Genomic DNA, 25,632 nt, shown 5'->3' with positions numbered 1-25,632 from the left:
AAAACTAGAGTTCAAAAGTTTGTGGTCAGTAAAATTTACTCTTTCTTTCCAAAAAAACAAAAAATAGAACTCTTTTAGGATGTATTGTTGATTGTTTTGATTCAGATCGGCACTTCGGAGCCTGTTCGCGACTCGGTTTATTCAGATCGCCGAATTTCGGAGCGTTTTCGTGACTCGGTTTATTCAGATCGCCGAATGTCGGAGAGTTTTCGCGACTCGGTTGATTCAGATCGGGACTTCAGATCTGATCGGGACTTCGGATCTTTAGGATAGAGTAAGAATAAATATTCTTACTCTACCTTAAATCAGAGAAAAAATGTTTGGCTCAGTTTACAGAAAAGTGTAAGTTACACATCCTTTCATTATGTTGCAACATTATTTCCTCCTCAGATGAGTATTTAACATCTTTTTTATTGTGGGGATTAGTGTGTAAGTGCTATGCACACACACACACACACACACACACACAGAGTTTGGGATCAGAATGATTTTTTTATGGTTTTTTTTTTTTTACAGGACTATACTCATCAAAACTGCATTTATTTGATCAAAAGTAAATATTATTATAGAGTAAAACAACATTTTTCTATTTTAATATACATTAAAATCTATTTAATTTCTGTGATTTTCAGCATCATTCCTACAGTCTTCAGTGTCACATGATCTTCAGAAATCATTCTAATATGATGATTTATTATCAGAGTTGTGCTGCTGAACTGTGATACTACTTTCAGCATTCTTTGATGAACGAAAAGTTAAAAAGAAGAGCACTTATTTAAAATAGAAGTCTTTTCTAACAATAAACACTAGAGTTCAAAAGTTTGGGGTCAGTAAAATGTATTCTTTCTTTCAAAAAAATAAATAAAATAGAACTCTTTTAGCATATATTGTTGATTGTTTTGATTCGCGACTCTGTGGATTCAGATCCGCACTTCGGAGCCTGTTCGCGACTCTGTTGATTCAGTTCGGTACTTCGGAGCCTGTTCGCGACTCGGTTGATTCAGATCCGCGCTTAGGAGCCTGTTCGCGACTCGGTTGATTCAGATCGGCGCTTCGGAGCCTGTTCGCGACTCGGTTGATTCAGATCGGCGCTTCGGAGCCTGTTCGCGACTCCGTTGATTCAGTTCGGCACTTCGGAGCCTGTTCGCGACTCGGTTGATTCAGATCGGCGCTTCGGAGCGTTTTCGCGACTCCGTTGATTCAGTTCGGCATTGCGGTTATATTGCATATAAAATTATATCTAAGTATGAACTAACTTGCGCAATACAGTAAATCTTCTTACTCTACCCTAAATCAGTGAAAAAATTTTTGGCTTAGTTTACAGAAAAGTGTACGTCACACATCCTTTTATTATGATGCAACATTGTTTCTTCAGGTGAGTGTTTAACATCTTTATTATTGTGGGGATTAGTGTGTAAGAGCTACACACACACACACACACTAACAACATCACAATGAGTTTATCATGATATTGCAGCTGGACTATGAGTTCCTGTGTTTTTCATATAGGATATTTACATCATGTAGTTTTTGTGTAAAGACACACAGTACATTATCAGCATTAAACAGCCTGAGCAAAGCTTTTTAAATGCAGTTCGTATTAGAATATGAGCTGGGTCATTCTGTCGATTCATTCAGGGCTGCTCTGGGTTTAGTGCAAACACAACACTAGTCTGTGGAGGTATAGTCTTGTCTCTTGGAAATGCAGAGAGCTTTCCTTAAGGCTGTCCTTGTCCTGTTTGCAAATGGCTAAAAGGGAAGAAAAAAGAATACATAGAATCAGTTCACAGTTTTATGAAAACAATGAAATCCTTATAATCAAGTGACGATAAACTTAATCGTTAACACTTTTAAATAACGGTCTACTAATTAATATTAGTTAACTACTTTAGTTAACATGATCTAAGCAAGAACAATCCTTCTACAGCATTTATTAATCTTAGTTGATGTTCATTTCATAATTTACTAATGCATTATTTAAATCAAAATTGCTTGTTAACATTAGTTAATGCACTCTGAATTAGCATGAACTAATGGTGAAAAACTGTATTTTCATTAACTAACATGAACAAAGATGAATAAATTCAGTAATAAATGTATTGTTCATTGTTTGTTCATGTTCGTTAATGAATTAACTAACATTAACTAAAGGGCTAGTATTCTAAAGTGTTACCACTTAATCTTTGTAAATAAGTAACGGTAGTGAAATTAAAGAGAGAAGCTTTAGCTCCATCGTTAATCTAGACAGTCAAAGTGCTCACTCTGTATATTGTGCAAATAACACCATTTAGTTTATTATATAAACGGCAATATAAGTTAAAACGTAATAAGAATTCATTTAAACTTTGGATTCTTATAAAGTCTCAGCTTTCACTGCTAACTACGTTTGTGATATCACTATCTATTATTAATAGCCTGACACTGGTGGTTAATTAAGCTGTCAACATAACATAACATCTATATGGCTCTGAGCCATGTGTAATCGGTGGGCGGGGCTAAACACGCAGTCATGTGTAATGGGTGGGCGGGGCTAAACACGCAGTCATGTAGAATCGATGGGAGGGGCTAAAAAGGCAGTGATGTAGAAGCAGGCTAATTTTCTTCTGCGGAGGCGGAGTTTAGCCACACTATTATGTCATAAAGTTGCACATTCCTCTGTCGATTTGGCAGATTGGCTTCAATATAAGCTCTTTTTAGTCTAACAGAGAAAGTTTGGGATTCTGAAACTTACAGGATGTTTTTATGGCACTGATATTTCCCCAGTTTTACATGTATCAAAATATTGAGTTAGTAACTTATGATTTTCAAAAAAAAATTATTTGTAGATTGAAATGGAAGTAAAACCATAGAACAGCAAACACAGATTTTCCAGATGTCTCTAATGCATGACCTGTGTGTTTCCATGTGTTTCAATCCAAAATTGACCATGTTTACTGCACATTTTAATGTTTTCCAAATATTTCTCACCTCTAACGCAACTTTTCTTTCTTTCTTTCTTTCTCCTTTTCTCTCCATGTTTTGGTGATGAAATATATTTAATGTTTGGATTTATTAAGATGAAATATTAAAATTAAGAGAAAATTAAGTCGTGATAACGAGAAAACATAAGCAATTTAAACAGATCAGTTATATATGATTCACTCACAGTGTCTGTGATGCTCAAGCTGAACAAAAGTAATGTAAATATATAACCGACTCCACTTGTTTTTGCCTACATCTCACTTCTCAGCTCACATAACTTCACTTTACAACATTCCTAGATCAGTAATCACTAACAGCACGACGCAGAAGAGAGAACAGAAAACTGCAGAGAGGCATGGCAAAGTAAGTCTATGTTTCTTGTTTTGATTTATTATGATTCTGTCTTTGTTCAATCACCAAATAGAAAAGAAAGATTTAACAGCACAATTCTTCAATATTTTACTGTTTGGGGTTCAGTGCTTGCTAAAGGACACCTCAGTCGTGGTATTACAGGCACGAGATTCGAACCCACAACCTTAGGTTTGGGAATCAAACTCTTTAATCTCTAGGCCACGACTTCCCCACCAGTTGTTGAAAGTAACAAAAAACTAAAAAAGAGGCTCCGGAAATCATTAGGACTGTCTTAAAAGAGCATGCTGAACTTCCCCAACAGTTTATAGAAAAGATTGTTCATAGAAACTCAAAGCTTTAAGCCATGCATATAAAATCTTGACGTCTAACCTGCTGCTTGTCCCATCTTGGGTCCGTTTTTTTGCTGTTTTCACTTTTGCATCAAACGTTCACATTCATGCATGCGGCTGCTTTGCTTTTGGCTCAGAAACATCGACTGGATTAGACCAAGAGTAGAAGCTCATAGTAATCTGGTTCTGCATTCTGCAGATTACAGTAATTTACTGGTAGCCGATACCAGCCCAAAACTTCCCATACCGTAAAAACTCGCGTACAGCCTTAAAGGGACAGTTCACCCAAAAATATAAATTCTGTCGTTAAAAACACAGAAGAAACATAGCAGGGAGATCGGGAAAATAATCCATGTGTCATCAGGGGTTCAACTGTAATTTTAAGAAACTATGAGAATATTTTTTTGCGTGCAAAACAAAACCAAAACCAAAAACGACTTAATTCAACAATTCCATGCGGAACGTAAGGCCTGTGATTGGTCGGCTTGGAAGCACCGCATTTCCGGCGTCTACTTGAATAGCACAATGAAGTACAAAAACCCCAAAAATGAAACAGACCTGAACTGACTTGTGGGATTTTTAATGCAGAATCCATAATTTTCACACAAACCTCAAGAATCTCATAACATGGTAGAGTATTATATAAATAAAAATATCCCAACAACACCATAATAGATTTTAAATAACACAACCACAGACAAATCATCATTCGTATATTTCTTCAGTTTGCTTTCTTGCACACCAGCGTCGAGTATGTTGAAATAAAAACATGTTTGATGCTATACCTATGAGAGATTTATGATCTTATGTAATATCACAATATTGACATGCCTGTGACGTCATTTCTCTCCATAACCCTTGGTTTTAAATTTGACTATTATGATTAAAAAGCACCATCAACTACTATTATGTAGCTGTTTTCACAACTTTAAAATGTACTTTAAAAAGCCTCCTTAAATGCCTCTTCTACTTCTTCTAACATGACCTAAATGAGCAGCACACAGGATGAATGTCGTCTGTCTTCGTTTCACTCGCTGCGCTCCTTCGGTTCCTTGTATTTCCACTGGATGTAGTCAAAGATGTCCTTCTCACTGTCCACCAGCAGAGGCTCTCCAGCAACACCTGGATCAAACAGAGTCAAATAAGACTTCTGGATGGACAGAGACTCAAAGATTGCGCTGGCTTTCAGCTCTTTCTTCTGTCCTGTGATGTACAAACGTGATTCTCACCGGTGACACCCACGGGACGGATGGTGTATTCGTTGATAGTGAAGCCTTTCTCCAGCGCATGAGTCCTCATGTTCTTGTTGAATATGTCACTGCCGGTGAAGTACAGCACACCGCAGTAATACTGATCCTTCGGGATAAGCCTGCAGATCCAGAGAGAGAGAGAGAGAGAGAGAGAGAGAGAGAGAGAGAGATGAGGAATATACTGGAAATAGCAAGGACATACTATGCTAAAACAGGACGTTTTCTACAACAGATGATGGGAATGAATGTGGATTCTAGTTTTGTAATATGAAATTAGACTTAGGATTCATTGTTTGTATGTTTAACATTCTGGTTAGGGTTCATTTTGAAATTGAGTCTAATTTAAATAGTTTCAATGTGTATTATTCTTTGAATTTATTTAATGCAAAATATTGATAAATTTTTTTTTTTTTTAAGTTTTACTCGAAATAGTTACATCACAATATCCCTACTCTAAAATAATGTTTTCTAAAATCATAAAAAATGGGTTATTTGAAATGAATGATAAATTAAATAAAATATTAATTATATATATAAACAAATTTTTAAATTACTTAAATATATATATATAAAAACTATTTTTTAAATAACTTACTATATATATATATATATATATATATATGCATTTTATTTTATCTAAAACAAATTCATAGTATTAATAAAAACTATAATAGCATATCATTGATACTAAAATATCAGTGCAAAAAAAATACAAAAACAATGATAACTAATAAAAAGACAAATATATAAAAAATATATATACACATTTTATTTTATCTAAAAACAATTAAAAATATAAATAAATACCACAAAAGCACATAAATGATATTAAAATATCAGTGCTAAAAACATTAAAATGGAAATAATCAGTATGAACCTGATGTCAATACGGCGGTGCAAATACTCTTCTTCATCTTCCTCTTCTTTCTTCAGCTGACACACACCCTGAAGATAAACATGCCTTATTTATTACTCGTTTATTATTATTTTGAGAGTCACACTGACACGGACAGAGACCCACCATAAACTTAGTGTCTCCTTTAGAAAGTGTGTCGGTAATGAAGCCGACGGACTCCAGATGATCCACGACGGCATGAAGGAGTTTGGGCTGCAGGACAGGAATCTCAGAAGGAGTTATGAGAGGAAAAAAACATGCATGCATTAAATCATCCAGCTTTTAAAAGTGAACGTTCACCTGTTTCTCAGACTGAGAGGTGAAGTCCGGATGGGTCAGGAGTATATCAATATCACCACTCGACTCTGCTCCTGAACATTTACACATGCAATCACAGCACGGTTAGATCATACGAATGATAAGTGACGTCAAATATCTGGATCAGAAGGATCGATAACCTCGTCTGTAGCTGCCGCAGATGGTGCCGATGTACTCGGGGTCCACCACATCCAGCTCCTTCAGTATCAGAGCCTGCAAACATCAGGAAAACACAGTGAGACTTCACAAATCTGCAGAATTCATTCATCAAAATCACTGAAAGAAACTGCAACCTCCATTTTCTGCATTTCTGCACGAGGGATTCTCTTCTCAAACTCCTCAAAGTACCTTTAACAGATGAAGACAGGAGCATAAAAATAGATGCATTCATGATAAACGCATATAAATCACAAATCAAACATCTGTCCTCTAGAGTCCAAGGAAAAAGATCAGAGAAAAATGTAAAAAAAATAAATAGATACTTAAAAGAAAATAAAAAACATTTACTCAGTTAAATAAATAAATATTTTGATTAAAATATATTTAAAATTAGTTATTTAAAATGAATTAAAATTAGTTTAAAAAAATGATAAGTTTTAAAAAATTTAAAATAAGTTTATAAAAATCAATTAAAAATATATTTTGTATTGTTTAAAATTATTATTATCTTTATTAATTACAAATATTTTTTTTTACAAATTTATTAAAATTAGTTTTTATTCAAAATAAAAAGTATATAAATACAAAATACATTATTTAAATAAAACAAACATACAGTACTATAGTAAACAGAACAAATTTAACATAGTAGAGACTAAATAACATTTTACGCATATTTATAATATTCATTTTCCACATAATAAAACTACCATCTAGATTTTGGTTGCATGAGGATTTTTATATTTGGGAAGTCATTGCATCTAAAAAAAAATTTCAAACCTCCTGTTTTAGATTATAACTAACACAAACGAACATTACTCTTGCTCTTCTCTCATTTATCTGTTTAAATCAAGACTCACTTTAACCCGATCTGCTGATGATGGTTCAGTTTGTGTTCGATCTTCTTCAGATCTAAAACATCAGATAAGAGTTAAAACACATGAACGTGATGTTAAATCATTTAATGTACATGCAAATTAACCATAAACAAACCGTCTAAGTTCCTGACGCCTTCATCGTAAAATTTCCTGGCCGCAGCAGGACTAAAAAACAAAGAATGAAGTTGAATGGAGTTTAAGTCGTCTCTAATTCTATGGTGATTTTTGAATAAAGAGCGTCGTACCCGATCCCAGTCACTCGAGTTAAGAAGTTGATGGAGGAGCTTGTGTCATCACTGCGAATCTACAGACCACAAACACAGCAGAATCCATACAGATCTGTTTCTAATTCACAATATATATGTTGATGATTTCCAAATCATCTGCCTGCTGATTAAATCAAGTATAAAGCATGCATTTCTAATGCACTCAAATACCTTCTCCAGCTTGCGCAGCTTTCCTGTCGCTAAAAACTCATCGATTTTCTCAGCTATCTTTGCACCAACTCCATCCTGAGAGGAACACCGTGTACTTAAATAAGTCAACAAACAGGAATTACTGACATTTCAGGATATCAAACCTAGTAAAAACAGAAAATCTGTACCAGTTTCTTTGCTTCGGTTCCACTTTTGATCTTTTGAGGGTATTTGGCGATCACAGATGCTGCTTTTCTGAACAGAAAACACCAGAAAGATTACATATGTCTAGATATGGCATAATTTCTTACATTAAATAAGCATGTGTTACCTGTAAGCATTGTATTTATGGATGGCTCTGTTGACATTTCTCTCATAATTGGCCAACTCTGAAACGAGAAAGAGTTTAGATATGACTCAGTGTATTAGCTGCAAAAAAATATTATTATTATAAAATGCTTTTCGACATTTATTAAATAATCAAACAATACAAAACAAAGAGAATCGGATAATAGCTGGGCTACCAAACGATACGTGGCTTGAACATAAATACAAATATTTAGTATGAAATCATTTTCAAATATACATTATATTATGCATAAATTTAATTAATATAACAATGCGTTTTATTTTGTGGATTAAACTGTGTCCTGATGGCATGTATTAAACTGCAAAAATGGTGATCACTGTTGTTTTATTTGCAAATCTGGTATAAAGATAGGTCTAGAATCCCACTAAAGTGAAGTATATTGTTGTATGTCAACAAAACCTATGTATTTCTATTCATCCTGAATTTAAATGTCCAGTTAGCCGCATGCTAAGCTAATCTGAACTCACCTATGAGAAAATCTGTGATTCCTTCGTTCAGAGTTTCCTGTGGCGCTTTCCTTTTACTCATAGTTGAGAGTGATTTAAGATTTGTGTGGATAAATGTGTTGTTTACACTTCTACACAACAGCTGAGACCAAAACAGGACAAAGCCTTTAGCATTAGCATTAGCATTAGCAGAGTAGCCACGGAGGAAGGGTTTTAATGACCACGCCCATTACGGGTACGTTAGCCAATCAGAGGCCTTCATTTAATCCGCACACGCACCGTCTTTTATAAATAAACTGCCACAAAATGTATTTTTGGAAGCTCAGATTACGTCTAAATGTTATGTACACATGATTATTTTTTAATTATAACGGAAAATGCAGCTTTTCAAGCAAAATATCTAATTAGGATATCAAATGATCAAAAAACAGATCTAAACTAATTTCATACACTCAATAAAATGCCATACCAGTTGATTAAATGACAATAAGCTATATCGTTTCTACCATTGTATACCACAATAATGCAATGCTTTTAGGTATGTTGCAAACATATTTTTGTACCAATTTATAGAACTTAATTAACATGATAAGACAAACACTGTGGATTTTTATTTTACTGATGCACAAAAATAGTTGCTATGAGCTTTGGTGCAGATATTTGTGATTGTGTGAAGAGCTGATCAAAGCTGAACTGCTTGTGTAATCTGACATTTAAAACGAGCACCACTTTTAAGTACTGCAACACTAAAATTCATTTCAAGGACACATCAAAACAATTAAACATAAAAATTTGCTAATAGCATGTTAAATGACAGCATTATGATGCATCTGAAGGTCAGCAGCTCCTTGGGATTGTAGACAATTGTTACTGTACATGGCAGCAGAAATACTTTCTAGCAAATCTAGAAGTACAAATTCCCTAAATTACAGACAATTTTGAACGTTTAAACAAATCCACCAAATACTATAGAAACCCATTTCTGCTACATAAGAGAAAACATACTTTGGTAAATCATAATTATGAAATAATAATGAGATAAAGTCAAAAGTGTGACATGCTAAATCATATTTGTGAGATCAATTATGGTGAATTATGAGATTAAAAAACATAATCATGAGAAGCTGAAATTGTGACCAAAAAGTCAAAATTGTAATAAAAATGTCCACTTACTGAATTTTATTTCTTATTCTCATGCTTATGTCTGTTTAATTTCATAATTATCTAACCGAAGCATGACTACAGAATCAGCAAAAAAGGAAAAATCAATAATCTCTGCCACTTATAAGAGTCATATTTAGTCACAAATCTCTTTATAGTGTCGAGCGTTCAAATGCAATGATCTCCGGAAATTAAAAAGCATCTGCTGCTACTAATAAATACAGAAATACAGAAGAAAAAGCCTGATATGGATGTGGTGTTTAAGAGTCGACTTTCACATAGACTTTATCCCGTGAGAAGATTTTGATGGCCTCCTCGACCTCCGAGAGACGCTGGTCGAGTTGAGCGCGTCGAGAGCGGATGCTCAGTGTGTCGGCTTTAATGGGGAGAGACAGCAGCTCGCTGACCAGAGACCTGTGAGCTACACACACACACACACACACAGAAATCAGTCAGTCCTCACACAAACTAAAGCTGACACAGACACTGCTAATGAAGACGCACTTTCTTTGAGGGACCTCAGGGTCTCCTGTCTCTCTCTTTCAGACATCTGAGTGTGTCCAGCAGGAATGGACGGATCAGGAGTGTTTCTTCTCCTCTCATCCTCCTCCTTTTTCCACTGCACCTTCCTCTGCTCCAGACTGATGAAGCGAATGAGAGAAGAAGGTCAGTGTTTTGAATGAACAAATGCAGCATTTGAGAACAATAGAGACTTCTTTTAAAAAGCCTTCTTGTAAACTCCTACAGACCCCAGTGTTAGTGTAAATCAGTGACTCACTATTGCGGCACTTTCCCTTTCATGGCGCTCGGTGGTGGTTTGTCTCTGAAGTTCTCTAAGGACTGAGATCTCCTCAGGTTTGTCTTCCCCGCGGCTCGAGCGTTATGACTCACAAAGTCCACCGTGTGTCCTCTCACATGCATCTATACACACATAAACACCGCACAATGAGAGCAACTACTCGTATGAAAGACACAGAGGACTAATGTCTGTTTAGTATGTATATAAGTATATTACACACCTCAGAATCCGAGTCTAATGGAGCTTGTGACGGTCCGAGCGCTCGACCTCCAGTGCCACACACAGAGTGAGCCTTCAGGAAGTTCTGACATTCGGGTTTCTTAGGAGGACTCGTCTCCTACACAGACACAGAGACGGAGGTTTTAGTGCAATTGTTGATTGACGGGTAAGTAGGCGGAGCTTCACTATTGTTGATGAGTTGCATGTTTAGACATTCTTTATTTCTTTGCATTTACTCTCTAACATCAAATTTTAACTCTAGAAAGTACTTCTCTGCTACTGCACTGAAACCATTTAGAAACTACCAAGGGAATAATCTGAAAAAAAAAAAATGAAATAAATTGCAACTTGCTCACCTGTAACTGGGCCATTACCCTGGAGGAGACATCCTGGTATTTTGGAGAGATCCAGAGTGCTTTAACCGGCACAGGTTTGGTATGTTCTCTCTGCGCTTCCAGCTCTCGAAAACGCTTTTGGATTTCACGTAGCTTGCGAACATTTTCTTTACCAAAGTCCCGTATGGCAGGTTCTGGATAAGAAGAGCGTGGAGGAGATAGAGGAAGCAGAGATTTCTATTCCAAATAAATTCAGTCAACATTGATAATAATCAGAAATGTTTCTTGAATCATTAAAATGATTTCTGTGACACTGAAGACTGGAGTAATAATGCTGAAAATTCAGCTGTGCATCACTGAAATAAATTACATTTTAAAATGCATTCAAATAGAAAACAGATATTTAGAATTGCAATAATATTTCACAATTTTCCTGTTTTTCTGCAGCCGTGTATTTTGATCTCACTAGGTTTGGCTGGACTGGGGTTCAGCGCCACTCCTTCCAGCTTCAGCAGGTCTCCCACGACCCCTCTCTGTCCTCTCTCGAGGATGTGAGTGGCGTTTGCACCGATTCGGGGGCGAGGGGTGCAGCGGGAACTGTAAAACCCAGGATCTGGTGCTAAGGGACCCTTCAGAAGAGGAGACGAGCCGCTCAGAGTGTTTCCCTCCAGCCGACCACGAGCTTCAGCAAGAAACAGAGAGAGATGAGATGAAGCAACGCACATGCAAAATGAAGTAAACCTCACAGTTTCAATCTTACCAGAGGACGGGCGTTTGTAATATTCAGGAAACAGTGTGGGGTCTGGAGGAATGGGACCAGAGATCGCTGAGGGCCCTTCACACATACTGCTGCTGCAGAGGAGTTCAGGACAAGTAATAAAACTTAAAATCAAACTTGTTTAATAATGCATTTTCTAAGAAAGGTACTTTGCAAATGCGGTTAATATAATTTGAAAAAATATATACGTTTATTTTATTATTTATAATTATTTTATTTTCAGACCAGAATGCTCTTAATATAAGTTAATTTTAATTTATTTTTAGAAGCCGATTTAATTATTAAGTTTTACTAATAATTATATTAATTTCTCTTTTATTATTAATATTATATTATATTAGATTTTGATTTATTAAGTGTTTTACATTCAGACAGGAATGCTTTTAATATCTGTCTATAATGATCAGCAGGTAAACAGGTTATTAACACCGAATAAACACGCAGTCATTAATATCAGCTTTACTTTGCAAATTGGGTGAATATAATTTAATTATTTTTTAAAGTTAAAATACTGACCATGTTTTATTTATAATTCTATTTATTTTATTATTTATAATTATTTATATTATACATTCCTTATTTTATTTTCAGACCAGAATGCTCTTAATATTCAGAGTTAATTTTTATTTATTTATTATGTTTTACTAATAATTATATCGATTTCTCTTTTATTATTAATATTATATTATATTAGATATTTATATATTAAGTGTTTTACATTCAGACCAGAATGATTTTAATATCCGTCTAATGATTTTAATATCCGTCAACAGGTAATTAACACCGAATAAATCAGCTTTTTATGACTAACGTTAGTTTATATGAGGGGCATAAATGCATTTTCATTGATCTGATCACAGATTGTGGCGCTGCATGAACTCTCACCGTTAGTAAACACCGTTAGTAACATATATCATGAAAATGAGTTCCTGAAGACGCTTACCTTTGATAAAAACCTTAATTCTTTGATAATTGAGCTGATTGTGCGTCGTATTTGCTCTATTCTTCGGTCACACGCAGACTGATGACGCACTAACAACAAGCGCAAAGCTTCACCATGGCAACGTCTTAAAGAGACAGCAGCCCTGCCATAGAAGCCTTTACATTGTGCAGGAAAAATAGTACACTATATATATATATATATATATATATATATATATATATATATATATATATATATATATATATAGCAAATGCAAGAAGACAAAAACATAGTTATTTTATCAGCTAAAGTAGTGCATTGATGATTTGGTGATGTCATCATCCAGTTCAGCTCTCTAAATCCCCTAAAGCCACCAATTGTGCGTGTGTATGAGTAAAAACACGCATTTTTTAAATATATACATAGTACATACGATTACTAGTAGCATTAGTATAATTATTATAACAAAAAATTATATTAATATCAATATGCCCTTATTATCTTCCTCTTTACATTTTCAGCATCTGGGGGACTGAAGGACATATTTATTCATGAAGGACATAACAGTCTTTGATCGCTAATTCACTCAGCTAGAGAGGTCAGCCTGTACAAATGTGGGGAAATAATGTGTTTTTCATAAAAAAATAAAAGTTGCGAAATAAGGTTAAATATTACATACGTTTACATAACCGTGGAGGAAACGTAGGGAAAGTCTGCGCATGCGCGGTGGAGTCGCCTCCGTCGCGTTCCCCTTCAGGCTGTCCTCTCGCGCTGCACACACACGCTCCGTCGGGGACATCGACACGGTAAACACGGTAAGGGCTCACCGATTCACACTCGAAGCATGCTGCACGGAAACATTACTCGAAACACACACGCGTGCAAAGACTCGGTGCATTCTGCTTTTCATGAACGAGCGCTGTTGTTATTGTGTTCCCACCGCAGCTGCAGTTATTCAGGGCCGCAGAGGCGTCATGACAGCACAACTCTGATGATTATACATCACCGTTACACGCACTTACCTTTTATTCTAAAAATCATGCTTGTTTATTCTCTTGCAAAGTGTATTATGCGTCTAATCTGTGGTTTGATGCACAATTTGTCAGAGTTTCATCAAGGACACTGATTCTGTCACTCTTATAACAGGTTTGACGGATTGAATGTGAAACTTTGTGTCACTAAAAGTGTAACAATGTAACTGTGTGTGTGTGTGCGTGTCTGCGTGTTACAGTGTAACTGTGTGTGTCTGCGTGTTACAGTGTAACTGTGTGTGTGTGTGTGTGTGTGTGTGTGTCTGTGTCTGTGTGTTACAGTGTAACCGTGTGTGTGTGTGTCTCTGCGTGTTACAGTGTAACTGTGTGTGTGTGTGTGTGTGTGTGTGTGTCTGTCTGCGTGTTACAGTGTAACTGTGTGTGTGTGTGTCTGCGTGTTACAGTGTAACTGTGTGTCTCTGCGTGATACAGTGTAACTGTGTGTGTGTGTGTGTGTGTGTGTGTGTGTCTCTGCGTGTTGCAGTGTAACTGTGTGTGTGTGTGTGTGTCTCTGCGTGTTACAGTGTAACTGTGTGTGTGTGTGTGTGTGTGTGTGTGTGTCTCTGCGTGTTGCAGTGTAACTGTGTGTGTGTGTGTGTGTGTGTGTGTGTGTCTCTGCGTGTTGCAGTGTAACTGTGTGTGTGTGTGTGTGTCTCTGCGTGTTACAGTGTAACTGTGTGTCTCTGCGTGATACAGTGTAACTGTGTGTGTGTGTGTGTGTGTGTGTGTGTGTCTCTCTCTGCGTGTTGCAGTGTAACTGTGTGTGTGTGTGTGTGTCTCTGCGTGTTACAGTGTAACTGTGTGTCTCTGCGTGATACAGTGTAACTGTGTGTGTGTGTGTGTGTGTGTGTGTGTGTGTCTCTGCGTGTTACAGTGTAACTGTGTGTCTCTGCGTGATACAGTGTAACTGTGTGTGTGTGTGTGTGTGTGTGTGTGTGTGTGTGTCTCTGCGTGTTGCAGTGTAACTGTGTGTGTGTGTGTGTGTGTCTCTGCGTGTTTGGGACGGTGCTGAATGACAGCTGTTCTCCTAAACATGATCAGATCCACTAAAACATGATCTGAACTTTCATGTGTCTCCATTGTTCTCCGCTCTTTCATGTTTTGTTTTTTTTCATTATAAACATGTTGTTTTATTACTTTGTTAGGGGTTTCTCAGGGTTTTAGGAAATGATCTTAGATAAGATCAATAATCAGTTACGTTTTGCAATCACAGTCTGTATGAGTTGAACTATGAGTTGATTCGTTTCTTCTCTGGTCTCAAGGAGAAACTGAATGTGAAGCAAAGCTGAAGCAGATTTTCTATCAGTTTTATAAAGAGTCACAGTGCCATTGCATGTGTATGCATATAAATTTTGCGCTTTTTTGCTTCATATGTTATTCATTCTACAAATAAATTGCACCATCTGGTGGGTCTCTAGAGCAAACCACACATTGACTCAATTACACAATATGCATTCAGTAAGAAACTGTTCACAGATAAAGTACATCATTTAATTTATTTCCTGCATAATTCCTTTTACAGCGATTAATTCGAAAGTGATCAGTGCATATCATTTATTATTATTCCATTACATTATTCATAGAATAAATATTCATAATGTTGTTTTTTATTGTATAGTCTAATGATTTTGTCAAAACAAAATGATAAAAATGATCAGTTCTACTCATTGGTTAAATGATAATAATAATAGTTTGCATTTGCATGTCGGTCATAACATAAATTGATAGATGTATCAAGAAACAAGATTACATTTAATACAACTTAAATACACTTAAGAAATATGGTTGCATTTTAAAAACAGTAATGTTTTATCAGAGATGCATTGAGATTGTGTGTTTTTGGTCATCGTGCCGGGGGATGTTCACTAAAGTGCAGTGATTTGTTCACCATGTGATCTAGAATAAAACATAGCTTTTTTTTAGAAGAGCGTTAGAGTCATCATCTCATACATGCATCATTTTAAACACATCTGATTTAAGTGCTATTCATTTCTTAAGAATTAAGTTTTATGTGGATGCATTTCAGTGTCGAGGAAAACATTTCCCATTTCGTAACGCCTCACGTCACAGGAGCTGCGGTGTCAGATGAGTCTGTTTTTAGCGTGTGTTTTGGGGGAAGGGGGACACGCTCTGTAAAGATGCTGCATCAGCATCCCGTCACCTGGGATCAAGGGCAGAGGTTGCCATGGCGACCGCCTCCGTCCGATCTCATTGTGTTATGCAGGTAGACCGTGGGCTGTGGTTGATGGTGTGTGTTTGATTGTGATCTCTGACCCCAGATCATGTGTGAGAAAGGACAGAAGGAGAAAGGAAGCAGTGAGAGCTGCCATCACTGCAAGCCAAAGACATGTGGTGAGTGACGGACAGAGAGAGGACGGGACCAACAACAACCTCCACAGACAGATGGATAGATGTACAGATAGATAGATAGATGGATAGATAGATAGATAGTAAACATGTAAATATTCACATGTTACATAAGGAAACCAAAGCTACATCCTCACAGGAACTGCATCTTTAAAGCAAACGAATTTCAGGATAATACAATTTTTTTTACAGCTCAAATAAAACTCAATCAAATGATTAAAAGTGCTTTAGCAAAAACCCAAGCTGTGCATTTTGGCTTTTTAAGTCTATACGCATCACTGTAAATCTGGGCCAGTATTCAGAAAACATTTTATCTTACCACTAAGAGTTCTCCTAAATTGCAAAAAAATGTTTTTAGCAAAGAATTTTCACTTAAAACCTGCCGACTTTTACTAAGGAATCGAGAGTAAGTGGGCGGGGCTTGTATGATGTCAGCATGCTTACTAACTACACACACAGTGATTGGCTGATCGTCTCTGCCAGAGATTTATTAATAGAACTGTTGAATATTGTGCCACAGTCAAATAAAGATTTAAAAATGCAGACTAAGTGTCACTAATTAAACAAGTGTGTGTTCAGCTAATTGTCAGCCTCTCACACGAATGCCTCTTATAATTAGTGAATATGCATATGATATAAACAGCCGAGTAGAATAATCACGGCTCATAGTAAGGCATGCAAACGTAAAAGAAAACCCAACTGGACACAAGCACAGATGTTAATTATTGTCCAAGGGGTTAATGAGAACAAGGACATTAAGAAAGGAAAATTTGGAGGTGGGATAACTTAAAAAAAAAAAAAGCTCATTATCGTCAAATGTTTCCGAGACAGATTGCCGATGTCCTGCCGAAAACTGATTTGTGGCTGTAATCACTTTTTTTTGCATGTGTAAAACTGCATTTAAATGACTGCAAAAGCTAAATGACTTAATTGCATTCAAGGGTTATATCTGACCGATGATAACTCTGATTAAAACCCATAAAATGTAGTTTTACACTTGCCATAAAGTGATTAGGCCTACGGACGGCAATCAGTTTTCAGCAGACGATCGAGGCAGGACAGTTTGTGGCTTGGTTTTAGTGACTGAAGAGTCCTCTTGTCACTACTCTTAACGTTTCACAGGTTTAAGAGCTAGTTTTAATGCTTTGTGAAATACTTTTAGATAAAACATTTAGGAGGTTTTAATCAAGCACTGACTTTTCTTCTAAATCGGGTGAGTTATATGAGCTACTTTTAGCCTTTTTTAACCAGATTTACAGTGGTTATGAACAGCTGTAGAACTTGTATTGAGTCCAGAACGTTCCTGTGAAGTCTCCTGAGTGTGTGTGTGTGTGTGTGTGTGTGTGTGAGGATATAATCCTGTACTAGCATGCTGCTCTGCTGTTCTTGCAGTCGTCTGTAGGACGCTGGACTGTCAGGAGGAGTGCACCGCTGGTATTTGTAGACTGATGTAAACATGTTGCGCAACATTACGTGCACAATGTCACACAGTCGATGATCTTCAAGCGACTCTGTGTCTCTGAAGTGTCTCCTTGACTCTTTCTTTTCCTCCAGCAAACATGGCCGTCCCTCCTGCGTATGCTGACCTCGGCAAATCTGCCAAAGATATCTTCAGCAAAGGATACAGTGAGTGTCTTTACAGAGCCGCGTTACTGCCAAACTATTCCGTGAGATTTCTGTATATAGATTTCTGTAACATGATACTGACACGAGAGAATCAATACTGACCTTCTGAGAGATGCACGGTGGGTTCAGGTCAAAGGTCAAAGGACAGGAACGAGTTCTTAAAGAAATAGGGCATTGCATTCCTTCCCAGAGTCTCTCGGGAGTCGTAACGCTCGCTGGAAACACGGACACAGTTAATCTGAGAGTGTTTAAGAGAGTCTTGCTCGTGCAGTTTGAAGAACTAGCTGTAAACACTGATGAATGTGCATTTGAGCATCTGACTGGATGTGCTTTGTTAAAAATCATCTTTATATGATAATTGTTTTAATTAAGACAAATAACATATTTTAAATCTAATAGAAATAATAAAATATATTAAATAAATAAATATACTTATCTTAATTAAAAACATAATATAGTGTCCGCACTTGTGCATGTTGCTCTTGAGTGCAGTAATGATATGTTTCTCTCTTTTCTCAGGCTTCGGGACTGTAAAGTTGGACCTGAAGACCAAGTCTCAGAATGGAGTTGTGAGTTGCTTTTTTTCTCTCTGTTTCTTCACCAAGTGCCAACACGTACCACGGTATTCATTACCATCTGATATCTCCACCGTGTACTCGTATGTAAGGGCTATTTTCCTCATCACTCTTGCTCTTTCTTTTAATGTAGTTGATGTTTACATCATGTAGATTCAGTGAGCTGTCTGTATGTGTGTGTGTGTGTGTGTGTGTGTGTGTGTGTGTGTGTGTGAGACTGATTCATGTTCTCCACTCCTGCTTTCATCTGTTTCTGGGTAAGAAAGGTTCTGTTGCAGACAGTGTTATTTCAGTATCATCGATATACTATTATAGTTTTTATTAATATTTAGAATTGTTTTAGAATTTTATAGAATTTTTTTTAAAATAATTCCTATTTCTGATTGCTTATTTATTTTATTAAATTGGATTAATAAATTGATTTAGAATTTAAATTTAAATTATATATAATATTTTACTTTTTTGTTGCTTTTTTTAACATGTTTATTCATTTTATTTCAGTATTATGTTTATATTATTATTTATATTTTATTGTATTTTATTTCAAGTATAATTTTTCTTCTTCTTTTTTAATAGTTTTAGTTAATGATAATAGCCCAGTTGGGACTGGTTTCTGTCGTTCTCCATGAATCTGATTGTTTGCATCGGTGCATCTCTTTCTTAACCGGTTTCTTTCTGTCTTTCTTGCTTTCTTTACTGGACGTGGATGTCAGATGGTAAGACTGGGATGTTTCACATGAGGATGTGTATTTGTTTGCTCTCTTTGTTTTGGCAGCTCAACTTTCCAGCTAAATTAGTTTTGGCACTAATGTTGAGAAGGTTTGATGTCTGTCGTTGATCTTCCCATGATTCAGTTTAAACTCAAATACACAGTAGCCTCAATATAGTTACAGTTTGTGTTCTGATTTCAATTCTCTTTAGTTTTTTACCTACTCTTCTGGATTACATGCAGAAATATTTACATTAATTAAATTTGTGTTCTTTATTTATATAATTAACTTAAAAGTGAAACACCAATTTCTTAAGTCTTGCAGGAATTATATAATTGTTTTAATTAATAAAGGAATGTAATAGAAATAATAAAATATATTAAATAAATACAAATCTTAATTAAAAAATGTAATTCTTAATTTAAAAAGCAATATTTTTTTTATCTTGGATTATGCATTTAAATTTTTTTTTTTAAATTGTGTATTATCACCATGTTTTTATGAAGTTTAATATTAAGTTAAGAAACAGTAATCATTTAATAAAAAATAAATAATATTAAATATTTTTTTTTTTTAAATATATGATTAAGTTTAATTGAATCTGAATTGGTTGAATTTAAAAATCTAGATACAAACTCGGCTCCTAGTATGAATTAACATGACTTTATGAGCAGCTGGTGAAGCATGTTGTTCTTCTCTTTCCCAGCATCCCTTCACTTCCTGTTTCTCTCTTGTTTCTCAGGAGTTCTCCACCGGAGGATCCAGTAACACGGACACCGGGAAGGCGGCTGGAAACCTGGAGACCAAATACAAAGTGAAGGATCTGGGCTTGACTTTAAACCAGAAGTGGAACACAGATAATGTTCTGACAAATGAAGTGACTCTTGAGGATCAGGTGAGTTCAGGACACCATTTCTAACGTGTGTGCATTAGGATTTTAAATGGTGATATAATGTTTTGTCTTGTTTCTGTGTAGCTGGCCAATGGTCTGAAGCTGGGACTGGACACTTCATTTGTGCCCAACACTGGGTGCGTGAACTCTTTGAGTGGACAACAGATAGAGTTTTATTATTTAACTTTTTTTTAAATGTGACAGTTTTGAATTATCAACATGTTTTATTGAATTGAATATTTATATTGAATATTTATTGAATATTATATGAACATAACGTTTTTAAAATAAAAATAATAAAATATGTTAATAAAATAAAACATAAAAATAAATGTATTGAGATTGCAATAAATAAAAATTAAACTAAAAGTAGCTTTTTCTTTAATAAAAGTAATATATTGTTGATCTTGGATTTTGTATTTAGAAATGTGACAAGGATTATACGAATATGAAAGATATATATATATATATTACCATAAACAGTAAAAATATACTAATAAAATATACTGATAAAAAATTTGAAAACAAAAATAATCTAAAACAATGTCAAATACATTTTTTTTAATATAAGTAATATATTATTGATCTTGGATTATGTATTTTGAAAATTGACTGATGAATTGTCACCATATTTTGCTGTACCAAATATTATTAAATTAAGATAATGCATATGAATGATATTTTTTAATTAATAAAAAAATATATATTGTAAAAATACACTCATAAAAAATAAATAAAACAATAATAATCTAAAACAAATATGTAAGTAACATTTTCTTTAATACAAGTAATTTGAATTAGCAAAGTATTTTGAAATGCGACAATTATGAATTGTCACTATATTTTGATATATAAAATATTAAATCAAGATAATGAATATAAATTATATTAATTTTAATTCATGAAAAATAATATATATTTTTTGCAATAAAAATAAACAATAAATACATTAATAAAAATAATATATACAAAATAAAATAACCATGTGTATATATAAGATATGAAAATCTGTATAAAAAGTATCATTTTCTGTCATGCTCTCTTCAGGAAGAAGAGCGCTAAGCTGAAGACGGGTTATAAGCGTGATTACATGAATGTGGGCAGTGATATAGCTTTCGATCTGTCCGGACCGACGATTCACGCCGCAGCTGTTCTGGGTTATGAAGGCTGGCTGGCCGGGTATCAGATGGCCTTCGACGTGGCCGAGTCCAAACTGGCCCAAAACAACTTCGCTTTGGGCTACAAGGCAGGAGACTTCCAGCTACACACCAATGTGTGAGGAAACACTCCAGCAACACTAACACATCGTCATTTACGGTTATATTTCAGTTAGCATTTTTAGTTTTAGTTTCAGTTAACGTTGACATTGTGCTAATATGAGGTGTGATTTATGCACAGTATTAAGTCTTTGAAGCTAATGGTGTTGTGTGCTGCAGTAATGATGGCACAGAGTTCGGCGGCTCCATCTATCAGAAGGTGAACGGTCAGCTGGAGACGGCGGTGAATCTGTCCTGGACCGCAGGGAGTAACAACACACGCTTTGGCATCGCTGCCAAATACCAGCTAGACAAAGACTCCTCTATCTCTGTGAGCACAGACCATACATCCACATATAACAGATGACCGCTGTCGGAGGATGATGAATAACCCTGTGTCTCTCTTCAGGCCAAAGTCAACAACGCTAGTCTGGTCGGAGTAGGATACACACAGAGCCTTCGGCCAGGTGAACAAACACATCATTAATAATCATTAATAAATGAGATGTTTACAAACTTGAAAGTTTGAAGAATTTACTCAAAGCCAGGAAAATGTTATTAACTTGTTCTAGCACATTGCTTAAGCCGACATGTTTATGTTGCTAACATGTATTAGCACATTCCTAGAATTATTTAACTTGTTAACATGTTTTAATATGGTTTAGCATTTTGCTAGCATGATTGAGCATTTTGTTTGTGTTTTCACATGTTGTTAGCTTTTTAACACATTGCTAGCATGTTTTAACATCTTGCTACGATGTTTTAGCATGCTTTTTACATGATGTAGCATGTTGTTAGCTTTTTAACACATTGCTAGCATGTTTTAACATCTTGCTACGATGTTTTAGCATGCTCTTTACATGATGTAGCATGTTGTTAGCTTTTTAACACATTGTTAACATGTTTTAACATCGTGCTAAGATGTTTTAACATGTTGCTAGCATGATTTAGCATGTTAGCATGATTTTATGTTTCTAAGACTTTTCTAAGACTAGAATTTTGCTAGTCTGACTTAACACATTGCTTGCATGTTTTAACATGTTAACCTGTTTAAGCGTGTTACTAGCATGATTTAGCACAGTGCTAACAGGTTTTAATGTGTTAGCATGCTAACAGAAAATTTTAATAACATGTTTAAATATGTTTTAATGATTAAGCATGCTGTTAACATGATATGGCATGTTGTTAACATTTATGTTGTTAGCTTTTTAACACATTGTTAGGATGTTTAAACATCTTGCTAAGATGTTTCAGCATGTTGCTAGCATTATTTAACTCATTGCTAACAGGTTTTAGCATATTTCTAACATGACTTTACACACCACTAGCATATTGTTAACCTGTTTATGTATGTTAACATGATTTAACATGTGTATAACATGTTTAAATAAGTCTTAATGTTTTAGCATGTTGCTAGCATGATTTAGCATATTGTTAGCATCATTTAACGCTTTAGCATGTTTATATCATGTTTTAGCAATTTTCTAACGTGATTTAACACATTGCATGCTTGCATGATTTACCACATTGCTAACAGGTTTTAATGTGTTAGCATGCTAACAGAAATATGTTTTAATGTTTTAGCATGATTAAGCATGCTGTTAACATGATATGGCATGTTGTTAGCATTTATGTTGTTAGCTTTTTAACACATTGTTAGGATGTTTAAACATCTTGCTAAGATGTTTCAGCATGTTGCTAGCATTATTTAACTCATTGCTAACAGGTTTTAGCATATTTCTAACATGACTTTACACACCACTAGCATATTGTTAACCTGTTTATGTATGTTAACATGATTTAACATGTGAATAACATGTTTAAATAAGTCTTAATGTTTTAGCATGTTGCTAGCACGATTTAGCATATTGTTAGCATCATTTAACACTTCAGCATGTTGGTAGCATGATTTAGCACTTGCTAACAAACACGCTTTAGCATGTTTATATCATGTTTTAGCAATTTTCTAACGTGATTTAACACATTGCTTGCATGTTTTAACGTCATTCATGTTTTAGCATGTTATCCTAGCATGGTCATTAAACTTCACTAGTGATAGACAGCTTAAATACTCTACATGTGTTATTGCATAAAAGTTTTGATCGCTCAATGAAAGCTTATGGGATTTTTTTGTAGATTTTTCTTTTGAAAGCCATGTGTTTAGTCAGAAGGGATATAGCAACCCGAGTTAGAACCATCTAATAAATCTGAGCCAAGTTTGTAGCGGAGATACTTTGTCAAGCCAACAAACTAAATGGCAGTGATGCTAATACATCTTCTGTATCTTCTGCAGGTGTGAAACTCACTCTGTCTGCTCTGATTGATGCTAAGAACTTCAACACCGGAGGGCATAAGGTGGGCATGGGCTTCGAGCTGGAGGTGTAACCACGGACAGACGCCATTAATAGAAACTAAAGAATTGAAAACACGTTGCCCTTTCCCCCCGTAATTCCTCTTTAACTAATCTGGCCTTAAACCTCAGTAGAACCAGTAATAAACAGGTTCACCAGTCACTTGATTCCTTGCCACACTGATCCTCCATAACCAGCTCAGTATGTGACATCATCACCACAACAACAACAGCTTCCTCTCGGTTATTATGGCAACATATCATAGCGCTTTTAATGTTACACACTTGGCACCATATAATTTCTTTTCTTTTTTTGTAAACTAGATAAATAGAGGTTTTGGTCACAGAATCTGATGCGTGCTGTGTTTTTAGTTCATGGGTTTAATGTTTAATAAGAAACGCCTCTCTGAATGTCAAGCCCCACACTTTCTTTGTAACGTTTATTGCCAAATGCAGAATATTTGATCAGAGGTTTGTTGTCTGTGTTTGTGGGCTGGAGTTATTAGAGGATTATAGGTCCATTACTTGTTTTTATCTCCGTAAAAAAGTCATTTATGTTAGAAGCAGAGGAGTAAAGAAGAAACTGATGGTTTGGAACTCAATAAAGAGGAATGTTGACTGAATAAAACCTGTTTTCATTTGCTTTTTATGCGATTTTGAAAGTAAACACTGGTCAAAAATATTTTTTTTATTTAAATGGCACTAGAAAACAAAAACAAAAAAAAAATATTTGAATACAAAAAAAAAAAAAAAAACTGTACACTAGGGTTATTACATTAAAACCTAAAAATAAAACCATGAGATAATGACATACTAAAAAAACTAAAAACTGAAAACTATTTTTTTATAAACACTATAGACATATAAAAATAAATATTTAAAATTACAAAAACACAAAAGTGACTAAAACTAACATAAAAAAATAAATAATAAATGAAATAAAAATCTAAATATTAATGCAAAATCTCTCAACGATACTAAGTAATACGCAGTGACATTCTGCTGTCCGCCAAAGAAAGTTATATCTTTTCTCCGCATATAAAAATTATTTCCATAACTAAAAATGAATGTATAAGTTTTAACTACTAAAAATGCTTACATTTAATGAAATTGCTCTAGAAAACATGAACACACAAAATAATTGGATACAACATTTTATTAAATTAGTTTTTTTAAGTGTAAAAAAAATACATTTCTGTGCACCAAAGAAAACGTGCTATTTTTTTCTCAGCATATAAAAATAATTTCCGACTGAAAATGCACTTTACATATTTCATAGGTTCACATACCTTTTGTCATGAAATCTTCATAGCAACATGAAGGATGCAAATGAATATAATGTCCATGTTTACACATCAGTGGCACCTGAGTGATCAGACACTTGGTCTAACTAGGATGGATTTATATTTTAATCCAAAGCTACTTACAAATGAGGAACATCACAAGCTATTTCTCATGGATCCAACAATATTTATATACAATTATTTGTGGCATTTGCATAGAAAACATCATAAAGGCTGGAAAATTGTCAACGTAAATGATTAAAAACCATATTTAAGGGTTGAAGGTAAGAAATTATTTCCTGCAGTAACGTGTTTCTTCCAGTTGGTGGCAGTAGAGCATCATGTTTGTTCGCTTTTAGGGTAACAGTTTGACTCTGATTAAGTCTGGTTTGACTTTTTGGTGACCTGTGACATCAAGCCAAATCCTGCCCTCCGTTCAACCACTTCCACTCTCTCAGTATCTACAAGAGAAAGAGATGAATGTCAGTGATGAACATAATCTCTGATCTGTGTAGCATTGAATCAGTGTCTCATCAATGGATGCTCTGGCAGTGAATGGGTGCCGCCAGAATGAGAGTCTGATAAAAACACCACAAGTAATCCACAGCACTCCAGTCCATCAGTTAAAGTCTCGAGAAGCTAAAAAGCTTTGTGTCTGTCAGAAACAAATCCATCTTTAAGGGGTTTTAACTATTGCTTCTGTCTAAAATATGAGTCCATATTCAATATTAGAACTTTTTCCAAGTGAAAAAAGTCCATCTTATTTTGTCCTCTCTCATCAAAATCAACCCGTATATTTGTTTAGAGACGTTTCGGCTTGTAAACGGTGCTTGATCTGTGCAGATTTCTCTCCTGATTCAGACCAGAACACTTTTTCAATGGACAAAATTTTGTAAAAAAAAAAAAACAGTATTTTTTTATTTATTTACTACAA

At 35.1% G+C, this 25,632-nt stretch overlaps 4 protein-coding genes across 12 annotated transcripts in view; 1 reads left to right on the top strand and 3 right to left on the bottom strand.

Annotated features, from left to right (window-relative positions):
• Positions 1–4,226: 4,226 nt before the first annotated feature.
• LOC113052780 (DNA polymerase beta-like) lies at positions 4,227–8,622 on the bottom strand. Its single transcript, XM_026217224.1, has 14 exons — positions 8,416–8,622; positions 7,910–7,967; positions 7,767–7,833; positions 7,600–7,674; positions 7,408–7,466; positions 7,278–7,327; positions 7,145–7,196; positions 6,419–6,473; positions 6,266–6,338; positions 6,108–6,178; positions 5,934–6,020; positions 5,790–5,857; positions 4,892–5,031; positions 4,227–4,784 (listed from the first exon to the last, which is right to left on the bottom strand). Exons 1-14 carry the CDS (start codon positions 8,474–8,476, stop codon positions 4,690–4,692), a joined length of 1,011 nt encoding a protein of 336 aa, XP_026073009.1. The 5' UTR covers positions 8,477–8,622; the 3' UTR covers positions 4,227–4,689.
• Positions 8,623–8,978: 356 nt separating this feature from the next.
• enkd1 (enkurin domain containing 1) lies at positions 8,979–13,355 on the bottom strand. 3 transcript variants are annotated; one of them, XM_026217219.1, is made up of 8 exons: positions 13,288–13,355; positions 11,669–11,760; positions 11,375–11,590; positions 10,930–11,102; positions 10,575–10,691; positions 10,334–10,476; positions 10,060–10,196; positions 8,979–9,976 (listed from the first exon to the last, which is right to left on the bottom strand). In XM_026217219.1, the coding sequence occupies exons 2-8, from the start codon at positions 11,751–11,753 to the stop codon at positions 9,816–9,818; spliced, it is 1,032 nt and encodes a 343-aa protein (XP_026073004.1). In that variant the 5' UTR covers positions 11,754–11,760; positions 13,288–13,355; the 3' UTR covers positions 8,979–9,815. The 3 variants fall into 3 exon arrangements, with proteins under 3 accessions (XP_026073004.1, XP_026073001.1, XP_026073003.1); XM_026217216.1 differs by lacking the exon at positions 13,288–13,355 and adding an exon at positions 12,630–12,734; XM_026217218.1 differs by lacking the exon at positions 13,288–13,355 and adding an exon at positions 12,630–12,732 and having other exon boundaries at positions 11,669–11,757.
• Positions 13,294–24,043, top strand: LOC113052779 (voltage-dependent anion-selective channel protein 2-like). Of its 4 annotated transcripts, XM_026217220.1 has the most exons (11): positions 13,294–13,423; positions 15,919–15,991; positions 17,561–17,632; positions 18,152–18,201; positions 18,921–18,923; positions 19,660–19,812; positions 19,894–19,946; positions 20,857–21,084; positions 21,246–21,396; positions 21,475–21,532; positions 23,359–24,043. In XM_026217220.1, exons 1-11 carry the CDS (start codon positions 13,328–13,330, stop codon positions 23,448–23,450), a joined length of 1,029 nt encoding a protein of 342 aa, XP_026073005.1. In that variant the 5' UTR covers positions 13,294–13,327; the 3' UTR covers positions 23,451–24,043. The 4 variants fall into 4 exon arrangements, with proteins under 4 accessions (XP_026073005.1, XP_026073006.1, XP_026073007.1 ...); XM_026217221.1 differs by lacking the exon at positions 18,921–18,923; XM_026217222.1 differs by lacking the exon at positions 15,919–15,991 and having other exon boundaries at positions 13,316–13,423.
• A 513-nt stretch (positions 24,044–24,556) lies between these two features.
• The window catches only part of LOC113052773 (inhibitor of nuclear factor kappa-B kinase subunit beta-like), a 34,282-nt gene continuing 33,206 nt past the window's right edge, over positions 24,557–25,632 (bottom strand). For all 4 annotated transcript variants that reach the window (XM_026217206.1, XM_026217204.1, XM_026217205.1 and 1 more), the window contains one exon: positions 24,557–25,159. In XM_026217206.1, coding sequence (XP_026072991.1) covers positions 25,112–25,159 — 48 coding nt within the window. In that variant the 3' untranslated portion in view covers positions 24,557–25,111. The remainder of the gene's footprint in view (positions 25,160–25,632) is intronic.

Source organism: Carassius auratus, chromosome 33, assembly GCF_003368295.1.
Source record: "Carassius auratus strain Wakin chromosome 33, ASM336829v1, whole genome shotgun sequence".
NCBI classification, from domain to species: domain Eukaryota; kingdom Metazoa; phylum Chordata; class Actinopteri; order Cypriniformes; family Cyprinidae; genus Carassius; species Carassius auratus.
This window is presented reverse-complemented; position numbering and strand designations above follow the sequence as displayed.